Below are 14365 nucleotides of genomic sequence, written 5' to 3'. Positions count from 1 at the left end.
GCTATCAGCTACTAACAATACATCTGGTCCCTGCACTTGGTTCCAGGAACAAAAGAGACCCATTCCCTGCCTTGAACTTGACTGCTTTCTCAGATGGAGGGAGAGAACACGTTTCTCAAAGAAATAACTAAAACATGGTATGTTACCAAAAAGATACATATAAAATGCGACTGGAACAAAGATAAGAGAACATGCTTTCTATTCCTACATTATGCAGAAACAGTGAAATGCATCCCATTCTCTGCTCTACCCTTAAGTTAGTGTCAAAAATGGGATCATAATTCAGTAAGATATACATTTGCTCCTTGAAGCTCAGGTTTCCTTTGGAATTACAAAATGGTTATTTCTACTGCCTTATCATAAAAATGACTGTTTTTATAAGAGGTAGACAATAACTAGGTAAACCAGCACTTTCTTTGGCTATTATGTCCATTTTAATGAGACATGGAACCCAAAAACATTTCTAGCTTACCATTCAAGTTGTGTAACAATCAACTACCGAGCCAAGAATTGATTATTGGGTGGCATATATTAACATGCTCCATGATTAAATTTTCCATGGGTATTTAGTATTTTCTGCTTGGGTATATATGACAATATTAATTAAGTCAGTTACCTCTGAGAGAGATGCATCAACCTTGGAAGAAATTTTTAGGTCTAGCCATGGTTGGTAGTTTTCAAGTAACAAGGAAGGCCTAGAGAAAATCATACAGTTAAACTGCTTGAAATCCAAAATGCAAGTGGAAGGATCAACAAATTTAAAGTGTTTAACTTACCTATGTCGCTTACATTTCACTTTACCACAGACAGCACAGCTACGACCTTGAGGAAATAATTCTTGAAGTCCTAACTGCTAAAAGGGGGAAATGGGAAGATTTGTCTTTACTTTACATATATTTACTAAGAGAATCAACTTTTTTCCAAAAGCTTGTTAATCAGTGTATGAATTCAGAGGACATAATTTTATTTTTTTCCTACTGCCCACTTTAACACTGAAACCATTCTCTGTAATAAAAAATACGTGCTATACCAAACTGCCAACAGGGAAGAAAATACCTAATGAAATGTTTTACAATAACTAAGCCAAATCTCCAAGCTTAAAATTAAACTCAAATGTCACGTTCATTTATAAAAAAAAATTTTTTTCAATCAATATTTGAAAATGATACTTTGCAGCAAAGGTATAAGAAAAAACTATTTCCTATTTCTCCAAAACCTTGATTCAGTGAGGGAGAATGTATGTGCTAACTAGTAAGGCTCCTGACCACATCTGGGTACCACTTTCAGCTGCATTTCCGCTGAGTAAAAATACTGACCAACCTGAGATGAGGGACTGCATCAGCTTGAAGAATTAGCAAGTAAGACTTCAAGATATCCCACTAAATCCTGATCTACACACCAGGGACTTTGCCTACCAGAGACAGACTCAATACACTACCACCTTTATCAAATTTCAGAAATATAAATTACTTTGGTTAAGCAAACTGCCTATTTGTTTCCATGGAGCAAACAGACATTTAGGGAAAATTAGTTCCCTAACTGTGTCTGTACCTCAGAATCATCTGGAAAGCTTTTAACAAGTACTAATTACAAGGCCCTAAGCCAGAACTATTTAATCAAAACCTAGTGGCAGGGTCCAGGAATCTGTTTTTTTTTTTTTTTTTTTTTTAATCCCTCAGGTGCTTTTACTGTACAACCAACTTTGGGAACCTCTGTTTTAATTTACTGTCCTCATAGTTAATATGCAGTTAGAGGACACTAAAATTGTGGGTCCCAATTTTCCGAGAATTTTGTATTTTCTTTTTATAGCTCCTCCTAGAATTATATACTCTAAAAACATACACATGTGCAAATTTCACTTTGAAAATGTTCTGACGTCTTCCATAAGTAACTAATAGCAGATATATATTTTACAAATCACTGTTTTAACATGCTTTCAACAATAATATCGAATAGCACAGGGTCATACATACTGACTCTTTTAAAAGTAAGAACATTTATTTTACCTTGGGTTTGTATTTTATTGTGAAGAATATATTTGGTAAGAGAGAATCAGGTCCTAATGAGCAGTAGAATGTGACAACTCCAGCAACAAATGACCAGAAGATCATTAAAACATGAAGATACCTTAGAAATAAATGAAAATAATTATTAGAACAACAACAAAAAAATAGTACCTAGGTTGCCATGTTTAACTAGGCAATACTACATTTTTCCAGAATATCTTCTAATGATATAGTATAGTACTCACACCCCACCAAAATTCTGATTATTTTTCAGTAAATCAAAAAAAATTTTTCCTGAGTGCCCATTTTGTGCGACACAGTAGTAGGCTCCGGGGACACAGTAAAGAACAGCACTGCCATGGTCTCTATCTGCGTGGAAAACACCATCCGGTAGGTGTGACAGGTGAGTAACAGAGCACAGTACAACGCGGTGATGTGTTCTATACCATGACAGAGAAAGTACAGATGCTATGAGAACACTTCAGGCGGAATATACACCCAAATTTGAAAAGACAGAAAAGCTTTTTTCAGACAAAGTTGTGTCTATGGAAAAACTTAAAAAGTGAGTAGAAGAAAACCAACAGAAGACGACAGGGTGGAGGAATGAGGGACTGGGGAAGAGGTAGGGGAATTTAAACTTGAGAGAATTACATGGGCTAAGATCTGAGCATAGACCTGAAAAAGAAGTGGCCTTGAGATGAACCTAAAAAAACCACCCAGAAGCCTTATGATATAGAGTCATAAATAAGTCATATTAAGGTGTCTCAACACAGTGAGCACACTGCACAGTTCTGATATGCACAAATTTCAGGTACAATGATTTTGTGAAACACCAGCCTCCCCCCACCAACAACACAGCTCAAATGCTAATGACCACATTGTGTCTATTAATTCTGACTACATGCATATAATGCAAACTTTGGTGATAGCTCTTCAGTCCACAAATCACTACATATCGAGAAGAGAATACGGCCAATTCAAAGAGAAAAGGAGAAAAATCTGGGATGTGAAGAAAGTATTGGTGGTATCCTAATCCTGGGGATTGAACCCAGGACCTCGTGTAAGCTCTGCCGCTGAGCTATACCCTCACCTCGCCTGGCCCCCCAACTAGGCATTTTCAGTAGAATGGCAAAGGACTGCAGTGGACTGAAGAGGGGTGGGGAAGTGGAATTGATAAATGTGGATAATTCTCTTTTTAAAGGAAAGAAGAGCTAAGGTGAGAGCTGGAGAGGGACAACAAGGAAAGGTGTTTAGTAAACCTGATCACATTTAAATGTTAATAGAAGAAAGTGAAAAGAAAGAGGTGACAGAGAAAAGATAACCGAGGGAATTATTTTCTCCTACAGAAGATAGGAGTAGCTGGGATTCAGAGCTGAAACAGAAGAAAATGTTATAAAAGGGAGAGATACCTCCTCCCCAATACCAGAGAGAAAGAACAGATAGATGAGAATGGAGCTAAACCTGTACATTTAGTAACAAGAATTCAAAACTATATGATGGCCTTTAAGTGAAACAGGAGATGCTGAGAGTAAAGGGCGAAAGTGGCATGACCGAAGTTCTAGAAGACCAAGGAAGTTCTTAAGAAGCTGGTGGGGAGAAGGAAGGAGAAGCGTATCCTGGGGAACTGCTGGGCAGTACTGGGACAGAAGGTTAAATTTACAGTGTGAGATTTTTCTCCAGCAGCATTCAGTAACCATGATATGAACACTAAAAGAACAGGCAGCATCACTGATCCAAGACTTGAATTTTGTCAGGTACATGGAATGTAAGGAAAGAGAGTTAAGGATACTGGCAATAGAGCAGCTGAAGTGATGGACCATAGACTCTAGGCTAGACTGACTCTAAACTACACTGGAAAGTGACAACAGGAGAGGGACAACAGATAGGAAGAAAGCAGAGGAATCAGGAGGCTGAGAAATGCAGGTGCAGTGTGACTGACTGACTGAGAGGAGGCGGCACTGGTCAGCAAGTGGGATGCCTGAGTTTTAAGATTTCACAGGTAGAATGCCTTCTGGTGATAACAAGGGCCACCATATAGTGACCCAAGTGGGAGACTATAGAGGAGTCACCTCTCGACAGACTAGAATATTTGATGGGTTACTTGCACAAACACTGAAGTTACCTAGAATGATGGCAGGATTTTAAATGGAGAGAAAGTCTATAAGCCAGCAGCTTATAGTACAAGTGACCTGGAGATTGATATCAATGACAAAACACACAGATGGTGTCTGTTTCAAAGGAGTAAACAACTTCTACTTCCTTGACAGAATAACTGGTAACAGACTTGCCTTCCCACCATAAACAAGGACAAAACTGGATAAAACATATGCAGCAACTGTTTCTAGGCACTGGTCAACAGCCAATACAGGAACATAATCTTAAAGAGAAGGGAAGCACACAAGTGAGTTCCACATCCACCTCAGTTCTTTGAGAACAACTGCTCAAGTGCAGCATGGAATAGAAAGGGTTACAGAAGATACTGTGAAGTCCTGGGATTTCAGAACTGCAGAATAAAGCACCAAGTAGTAGGAAGAAGTGAAGATGGATGATTAAAGGTGCCAACATATTACGGACAGTGACAAAGTACAAAAGCTGTGAGACAACAGCTGTACCGCCCAAATAGATGACCCAGCCAGGTCCCCAGGTTCCCAGGGCAATTTTATACTTGAGACTCACCTTTCTACACTTATTTCTTCCCATTCCTTTACACAAAGCTTCACTCCAACCAAAACAGCATACCTGACATCAAGCCTTAAAAAAAAACCCTTAAATTTGGAAACTAACTCAATGCGTTATAGAGATACTCACAGAGGAAATTATGAAATTCATGTCCATAGCCACTTATGGAAAATCGTTTTGAGCCAGAGAGATAGACTAGGAATTCAGAATTTTTAGGATTCTTGAACTGTTATATAGTATATATCTCATAACTAACATAACACATAAATTATATGACCCATAATATTTCATAATACAACATAAATAATATAATGAGGTCTGAATGCAAGACTCCATAATCAGACATTAATATTTCTGCAGGGAGGAGGGTATAGCTCAGTGGTAGAGCATCTGCTTAGTATCCACAAGGTCCTGGGTTCAATTCTCCATTAAAAAAGTATTAAAGAAAAAAATTTCTAAAAAAAAAATTTCTGCAGCAAAACATACAAACAATGAATAGGTCAGAAATAAACATTATAATTAGTCTTATGTCTGTTCAGATCAGGTTTTGTAATTGGTGCCAAACTAAGGGGATAAGTTACTTCTTCGGAGCTTTTCTGATCTCAGAATTACAGACTAGGAATTGTAGACTTGTACTAAGACTGAATGACAATAAACACTACAAGCAATATGTATATTGCTATAAGTAAGGTAAGCAATAACTAAGGCATTATTTAAGAAGAAAATCTACAGGTTAAATGCATTAATCCTGCGGTTCTCAACCAAGGGTGATCTCACTGCCCAGGGACATCTGGCAGTACATGGAGACATTTTTGATTGCCACAACTGGGGAGTGTGCTACTTAGACCCAGTGGCTAGAGGCCAAGGCTCTGCTAAACACCTTACAGTGCACAGGACAGCCCCCACAACAAAGAATTATCTGACCCTATTATCAATAGTGCTGAGGTTGAGAAACCCTGCATTAATCAGAGACAAAGAAATGCTGAAAACCAACAAGCTAAGCATTCATAAAGTCGAAGGGTAAAAAAGCACAAATCCAAATGCATAAAAAGGAAGGAAACACTAAAAAGAACAGAAATCAATAAAGTAGATAACAATGATAACAAAGTATAAGCTAGTTCTTTGGAAAAACTCATTAAAATAAGCAAACCTCTAACTGAGTACTCTTGGAGGTTACTAGGGCACCAATAATTACTCTAAAAACTGATAATTAAGAAAAAGAAAGTCAGAGACTGTGTAGAGAAAAGGGAACCCTCCTACCCTCCTGGTGGGAATGTAGTTTGGTGCAGCCATTATGGAAAACAGTATGGCGATTCCTCAAAAAACTAAAAATAGACTTACCATATGATCCAGCAGTCCCACTCCTGGGCATATATCCAGAGGGAACTTTAATTTGAAAAGATACATGCACCCCAGTATTCATAGCAGCACTATTTATAATAGCCAAGACATGAAAACAACCTAAATGTCCACTAACAGATGACTGGATAAAGAAGTTGTGGTTTATTTATACAACGGAATACTATTCAGCCATAAAAAAGAATAATGCCATTTGCAACAACAAGGATGGACCTGGAGACTGTCATTCTAAGTGAAGTAAGCCAGAAAGAGACAGAAAAATACCATATGATTTCACTTACATGTGGAATCTAAAAAAAAAAAAAGAAAAAGACAAACGAACTTACTTACAAAACAGAAACAGACTCACAAACACAGAAAACAAACTTATGATTACCAGGGAGGGAAGGGGGTGGGAAGGGATAAGTTGGAAGTTCAAGATTTGCAGATACTGACTACTATATAGAAAATAGATAAACAAGTTTATACTGTATAGCACAGGGAACTATATTCAGTATCTTGTAGTAACCTGTAATAAAAAAAAGAATATGAAAATGAATATATGCATGTATATGTATGACTGAAGCATTATGCTGTACACCAGAAATTGACACAACATTGTAAACTGACTATACTTCAATTAAAAGAAAAGTGTAAGCATTTATCTTACTTTTCCAAGTTGAGCTGTACTTCATTATAAGCAAACAGATCTAATGGATGGAATAAAGTAATTCTACACATACACACACACACACACACGAGTTCAAATTAAAAAATACAGAAGGAATGAAAAAATAAAAAATCATCCTGTTACAACCTATAATGAAGTAACTGATTCAGGCAGTAAATAAATGGTGAAACCAAAACCAAAGAGAAAGTTTGTTGGGCAAGGTATCAGCTGTCACTATCCAAATCCGTGAAAAGTGAGGCAACTCCATCTAATGTTATCCTCTGGAGTTATCCTCTGATGTGATGTAACAGGACGTACACAGCATTAGAAAAAAAAATTAAAAATCTAAATCTAAGTGAGCCTATAAATTTAATTCCCTGTTTACAAAAAAAAAAAAGTGAAGGTGAGGATAAAAATACAAGACACCATAGGAAACCATCAGCAAAATCCAAAATGTGAACAAATGACCCAGTTTCAAGAAGTCAACAAGGCAAAGGGGAGAAAAAGAGCCACCGAGTAGGAACGTTCTAGATTAGGGTTGACAAACTATGGCTATGGTACAGCCCTCAAGCCAAGAAAAATTTTTACATTTTTAAATGGCTCTGTTAAAAAAGAATATGGGGCAGAGACCTGAGGGAGCCCACAAAGCCTAAAATATTCCCTCTCTGTTTACTGTAAATTTCAACATCACTGTAATGTTTAAAATTTTTCATCATAAAATGTTGGAGGGTAAAGTTCTAACAAATTCAGGGAAATCTGAACATTGATAGATAATTTGAGTATGCTAAGAAATTAGGGCTTTTTTTTTTAATGTGAAATGGTATTGTGGTTATGTAGAAAAAAGTTCTTATCAGAGACACATACTGAAATGTTTGATGTTTATAGATAAAATACGTCATGTGGGATTTGCTTTAAAATAATTGCGGGGTGGTGATATTTGACTTTAAACTGATCATTTTTGAAGCTGGGTGATAAGTACTTACAGGTTTCACTGTACTATTTTAATTTTGTACGTGTTTGAAATTTTCCATAATAAAATTTTTAAATGAAATAAAAAACATTAAAAGGACGTAAAAGCAGATCTGAATGAATGGATAATGATTAGGTTCATGGATGAAACCATTAAATATAGTTAAGATCCCAACTTTACCCAGATTAACACACAAATTAAACTGCAAATTCCTCGACACGCTTCACATCAAAAGCAGGAATCTAATTTCCTTCCTCTTGAACAGAGGCTAGCCTTAATAACTCACTCCTAACCACAAGAATGTGAAAGAAGTGAAAGTAGCAGTAGTGCCTAACCACCTAACTTCCAAGCCTAGGTCATAAAAAAGATAGAGCTTCCACCAGAATCTCTTTCTCAGGATACTCACCTTTTTACTCAAGCAACACACTGGGGAAAAAAGCCACATGTGAAGGCCATATGTACATGTCCTGGCCTATAGCCCAGCTGTACATAAAAAAATACTACAAAGCTATAATACTACCATTAAGAAAAAATTGGTACTGTTGTAGGAAGAGAAAAATAGACAAAAGAAACAGAACATAGAGTGAAAGACCCATTAAGTTTGGAAACAAAAATATTGTAGAGTGTGATTGGGTTCTAATCCTGGCTATGACACAATGCAGATTAGTTAATCTCTCTGACTCTTGTTTGGTCCTCTAGAAAATGGGGTTATATTAATACCCAACTCATAGGGTTGTTATGATGATTAAATAAGTTCATAAAAGCACTCAGAATAGTCTGTCACATACTAAGTTAAGTGTATGTATGCCAGTTGTGGTCAACTAAAAAGTAATAAAGAAAATAATAATAAACATGTTAAGAATTAGGCACCAAATATAGAAGGCTATATATACAGAAAAATCTCAATTTACATAAAAAAAATTGTAAATTGCAGGTAAAAGTGACAAGAATGTTAATAGTAGTCATCTTTGGTAAATTTCTGAGAGATTTTTAATATCTTCTTTGTATTTGTATTTTCTGATTATTTACAATTTATATGAATTAATGTTATTTAGAAAGTTAATAATAAGTATTTTTCTATACAGAATACCCAGAGTTGAAGAACAAAATCACTGAAATGAATAACACACTAGACGGAACCAAGAATAGACTAAAAGAGGCAGAAGAACGATCAGTGAACTAGAAGACAGATTAGTGGAAATCACTACTTCAGAACAGAAAACAGAAAAAAGAATAAATAGGAATGAGGATAGTTTAAGAGAACTCTGGGACAACATGAAGCGCTCTAATATTAGCATTACAGAGGCCCCGGAAAGAGAAGAGAGAGAAAGGACCTGAGAAAATTTTTGGAGAGATAATCACTGAAAACTTTCCCAACTTGGAAAGGAAACAGTCACCGAAGTCCAGGAAGTGCAGAGAGTACCACATAGGATCAACCAAAGAGGAACACATTAAGGCACACAGTCATCAAATTGACAATTAAGGATAAGGAGAAAATATTAAAATTAGCAAGAGAATAGCAACAAATAATATACAAGGGAACTCCCATAAGGTTATCAGCTGATTTTTTCAGCAGAAACTCTACAGGCCAGAAGGGAGTGGCATGATATATTTAAAGTGATGAAAGAGGGAAACTTACAACCAAGAATACTCCATCCAGCAAGGCTCTCGTTCAGACTCGATAGAGAAATCAAAAGCTTCACAGATAAACAAAAGCTAAAAGATTTCAGCACCACAAAACCAGCTTTATAGCAAATGTTAAAGGACCTTCTCTAGTCATCAAGCCATAAGAAAAGAGAATAATAAGTATTTTTCTTAATAATGTCTTTTTAATGTAATTTTTAAAAGTTTGGGTTTCTAAATCAGAATGATTTACATTAGAATCCCATTCTGCTACTTACTATGAATCCGGGAAAGTTATTGAACAAATCTAAACTTCAGTTTGCTTATTTGTAAAATGGGGCTAATCAAGGAATTACAAATTAAAACTACAATTAGCTACCGTTATACACTCACTAAAATGGCTAAATTAAACCTATAGACCATATCAGACAGAACTGTAAAACATTTCTGGCAAGAGTATAAATTGGTATAACCACTTTGGAAGACTGGCAGTATCTACTTAAGTTAACAAATGCATGCACTATGACTAAGCATTTTTATTTATAGGTATATATACCCAAACGAAATAAATACATGTCTATCAAAAAACGCATACATAATAATATTCACAGCAGTAGTATTCATAATAGACAAAACTATAAACAATTCAGATGCCTTTCAACAGAATGGATAAACAAAGTGTGGCATATTCTCAATGGAATACTACACAGTAACAAAAAAGAATTACTACTGATATACACAACAATATGGATAAACCTCAAAAGCAGAGTTGAGAAAAACCGGAAACAAGAAGACCATATGACTCCTTTTATATGAAATTCAGAAACAATAAAACTGATACATGATGAATGGAAGTTTACTTACTGACAAGGGAGCCTAATAGGGTGCTAAAAATGTTTTGTATCTTGATCTGGGTGGTAGTTACATGAATTTAAAAATTCACAGAACTATATAATTATTATTTTATGTGCTATGCATTTTTCTGTAAATTATATATCAGAAAAAAAAAATCACTGAGGCTAGCAACATTACCTACCTTACACTATTGTGAGGCTAAATGAGACAAAAATAACTGCTAACATGTAAAGAGAGCCCGTGTACTGAGCACCATTCTAAGCACTTTCGGTGTATTAACTCACTTAATCATCAAAATAACCATATAATATAGGTACTAGTATTATCCACATTTTACAGATGAGGGGACTGCAAAAGGTAAAAATTAGATTACTTATCCAAAGTCACGTAACTAGTTAAATGTTAATGGAGGAGTCAAAATCAAATTCTTACAATCATGCTTCAGATTCAAAATGTTCAAACACATCAAAAAATTGCCTCAACAATAAATGAAAACTCTTAACAAAATACCAGGCCAAACAAAGCACTCACAAGTGTTAGCTATTATTACTATTATTATTATTATTAGGATTAACAAGATATTTATTATAACACTCAAATACTCAATTCTATGACTGGCAAATAAACAAATCTATATAATTGTATCTATGTTCCTATTTATCCTAACAATACTGTAAAGATGAGATCATAAATAATCTTACTCTACTCTTCCCACAAATCACTGACAATGCTCCAAAGGTTTGGTCCATTTATCTTTCCAGAGATAAGATTCATAATTTTAACACTTATTGAAATAAAAATTTACATGCTAAATAACACCTTGAGAGGTCTTTATGAGATAAAGTTTCAAGACAATAAGAGAAAAAATTAATTTCAAAAAGATTATTATTCTATATTTAACCATATAGAGGAAAAGGTTCAAATACCCATACTAACCAGGGAAGATTTTTAACTGAAAATTTCTTTTAAAGTTATTTCTGAAAATTAACTGGTGAAATGCCTGTACAGAAATCATTTATTGAAATTATGTATTAAGCATATCTTTTCATTTTTTTCTAGTTCCATTATTATGCCCCCAATGTGTTTTGTATTTTATTTATATTTTTTAAATTTCTGAATAGATGTGTCATGTATGAGAAAACAGTTTCATTCATGAACCCAACCACTCAGAGATAACAGGTGCTTTTTCCTTCTTTCTTTGCATAATACAAATACAGTACAGAGAACAGATGTTACACCGACCGGATGCTATCCTGTGACTCCTTAACAACACAGAACACTAGATGCTATGATTAACGACCGGATGCTATCCTGTGACTCCTTAACAACACAGAACACTAGATGCTATGATTAAGTAAGCGACCTGAGAAATCTAGTTCATCCTGCTCCTACATAGTTGTCCTACCCTGAGACAAAATGACGCGGCTCCCAAAGAAGGTAGGTAAGAACCCCTGAACAAAACTTAACAATCGTATAAAGTTTACATGCCTTTCATATTCAACCTGTTAATCTGGCTTGAAATATCTTCCAGATGACAAAGTAAGTAAGTACTAAATCGTTTCCACTCTCTTAATGATTCTACTTCTTCCATACTTTTATAATCAAACATCTTTCCATCAAAAGTACATTTTCCAGTGAAATAACAATCGCTGTTTAAACCTATTATCATATAAGCCAACAAGAAAGCAAAGCGGTGGGGGAAGAAACTCAACTTCAACAGAGTCACGGAAAATGGTTATCTTTGAACAAAACCGCTACCAAATTTCTTGTGAATGCGTCCCTGTTCCTATCCCTGGAGATCAACTACCTCCAGATAAAGAGTAAGGAAAAGTAAGGATGTTTGCAAAACATCAAAGAAAAACATCAAGCAGAGGCTGTCGCTGACGCCGTCGCAGATCTCTTTCTACCGAAAGCAAATCTGGAAATAATTCTGAAAGAACATTTCTCGTCCACTACTGTATTTCATCACTACCGTTTCTAGATACAGCAAAACGAAGGAAATCTACCAGCTCATTTCAGGGGCAGAACCTTCCGCTTGCAAAATGTCAACGAAATTAACCAATTTCACCTTTCAGTCTTCCCTTAAGGGAATAAACTAGAGATGTTGGTACTATTTTGCCTTCTGACTCCGGTTCAACAAACCTTTATGACCGTGCGCTGTAACCAAGAACACTGCGGGGAAAGGCTCGGCTGCCATCTATATTGTGGGTGGGTGGGTGTGGGTGGGGGTGGGTGGGCGTGAGCGCGCGCGCGCGCGCGGCGAGAGCAAGGGGAGTCGGTCTAAAACCGCGACTGCAACGGGACCTTGCACCCTCCTCCGTCAGCTGATGAGACCGCCCCAGTACGGTCTCAAATTGCGCCGGGCTGACATTTCATTCTTCCGGAAAATATCGATTATGGAAGTCCAGGTTTTAAGAAATGCGTGAAAAAGAGGTAAGAACCGGGGCCGGGTGGCCACGGAGGCGAGGCCTTAGGATGGGGGGGGGGACTTGAGCCCACCCACTGCCGCACTTCCGGGCCCCGACGCTCCGCCGGGCTCCCGCAGGCCGCTCTCCGCAGAGGCCCCGCAGCCCGCCCCGCGTCCTGCAGCTGCGCAGCCCGGCGGCCTCCGCGCCGCGAAGCAACCTGGCCTACATCCGCAGTTTCGGAGGAAAGCTGGGCACCGCCCGGCCGGCTCCGCGCCGCGGCGTTACCTGTTGAGGAGCAGGGAGGCGGCGCTGAGGCAGAGCAGCAGGAAGCAGAAGAGTGGGTACTGGCGACAGATCTCGCGTCCCACGTCCAGCCGCAGACGCTGCTTCAGCTTCTCCCGCATCGTCCGCACCCAGGACGCCATCTCCGTCGAGGTGGCTGAAGCTGCACTACAGACAGGCTGAGGTCGAGGAGACCCCCCATCAACCTCCCGCGTCTCCGCCCCCCACCCCCCCAGCCGGGCCACGGACCCAGCCAGCCGGCCACCGGCGGACCGTCTGCCGGCTGCAGCCGCCCAAAGCCCCGCCCGAGGGCCCCGCCGCGCGTGCGTGGCCACGCCCCCGTCGGCCAAGGGGACAGCCGTACGCGTCCGTCGTCACCCCGCGCAAGGCCCGTCGGGTCCGGCTGCTCCGGGTTCCGAGCTCCGGGCCAGGTCTCTGCGCCGGCGTTCGGCGGAGGGCCCGACTTCCCGGAGACCACCCTTTTCCGGAAATGGGGGGAAAGCTGCAGAACCCCAGTAACAGCCTGTATTGCGAAGGAGAGAGAACGTTGTGCCCGAGCACCGGAGAAATTACAGCCCCCCACACCTCCGCGGCTACCAGGCCCTGCCTGCGCAGGGACTCCCCGAGCTCGCGGGGGCCGCTGGGGACTGTAGTCTTTGTGGCGCGAGGCCATGGAGGGTGGATCGCGCCGTCGCGCCCCCCACCGCTCTGCACGCCTCCTCTCTGTAGGGTCAGCTCTGTATGGGGTATGGTCCAAGCTTTGCGCGACGCCCTAGGGGGAGGAGGGAGGGACGCCTCTCAGTCCTTACGTGAGTAAAACAACCCTGAAACACGGAAGAGTCAAACCCACCCGGCCGTCACCCCTGCGAGAGAGCATCTTTTACGGGCTCACGGGCGAGACAGAGCTCGGTTCACAACAGCCCCGCGGGCCGAACCAAAATCCAAGTGTTTGGATGAGGCAAGTTGGCAGGTTAGGTTAAATTCCTCTTGTAGAGTCTCGTGGGGCTTTCGCTTTACTAAGTCATCATATTTCTAAATTTTAGTTTCCGTATTCTCCGGTACTCTGACATGCAGGGAGACATTCTCTTGAGTAAGTAAAATTTACTTAGGTGGCGCGCTTTCACTTAACTTCACACATTCTCCTCATGATGTAGGTACTCTGGGTTTCTCCCGATTTACAGCTAGATTACATTACTGAGGCGGAGAGGAACTTGCTCAGAATCATAACAGCTAGCGAAACCGGGATTTGAAACCGTTCTAACCACAGAGCCTGCGTTCTCATACTGCCTGTGTTTTCTCTTTCTTAGTATCTTGCCCTCTGAAGTGCGGAGACAGGAATGTTCAGAAATTATTTTTTAAAAACAAAAGCCAAAGTGTATGGATAGTTCAATTAATATTTTCCCATGTTGTTATTTCCAAACACATGGATCATCTTTAATTATGCGCTATTTTCCTTAAGAATGTATCATCCTTTATTCTACTAATGCTACTTATTTAATTTCATTGATATAATGGTCATTACTACCCTTGATCA

At 39.0% G+C, this 14365-nt stretch overlaps 1 protein-coding gene across 5 annotated transcripts in view; it reads right to left on the bottom strand.

Moving 5' to 3' along the window:
* The window catches only part of SNX14 (sorting nexin 14), a 58239-nt gene extending 45171 nt beyond the window's left edge, over nt 1-13068 (bottom strand). For 2 of the 5 annotated variants that reach the window (XM_031456006.2, XM_031456007.2), the window contains exons 1-4: nt 12835-13057; nt 2007-2127; nt 777-850; nt 617-695 (exon numbers count right to left, since the gene is read on the bottom strand). In XM_031456006.2, coding sequence (XP_031311866.1) covers nt 617-695; nt 777-850; nt 2007-2127; nt 12835-12974 — 414 coding nt within the window. In that variant the 5' untranslated portion in view covers nt 12975-13057. Of the gene's footprint in view, nt 1-616; nt 696-776; nt 854-2006; nt 2128-12834 lie in introns of all 5 variants that reach the window. The other 3 variants (XM_031456005.2, XM_031456009.2, XM_064486886.1) reach the window with 3 other exon arrangements.
* Between the last annotated feature and the right edge of the window lie 1297 nt (nt 13069-14365).

The sequence above is a fragment of the Camelus dromedarius genome, chromosome 6, assembly GCF_036321535.1.
Source record: "Camelus dromedarius isolate mCamDro1 chromosome 6, mCamDro1.pat, whole genome shotgun sequence".
Classification (NCBI taxonomy): Eukaryota; Metazoa; Chordata; class Mammalia; order Artiodactyla; family Camelidae; genus Camelus; species Camelus dromedarius.
Note: the sequence above shows the minus strand (reverse complement) of the source record. Positions and strands in the feature narration are given on the sequence as shown.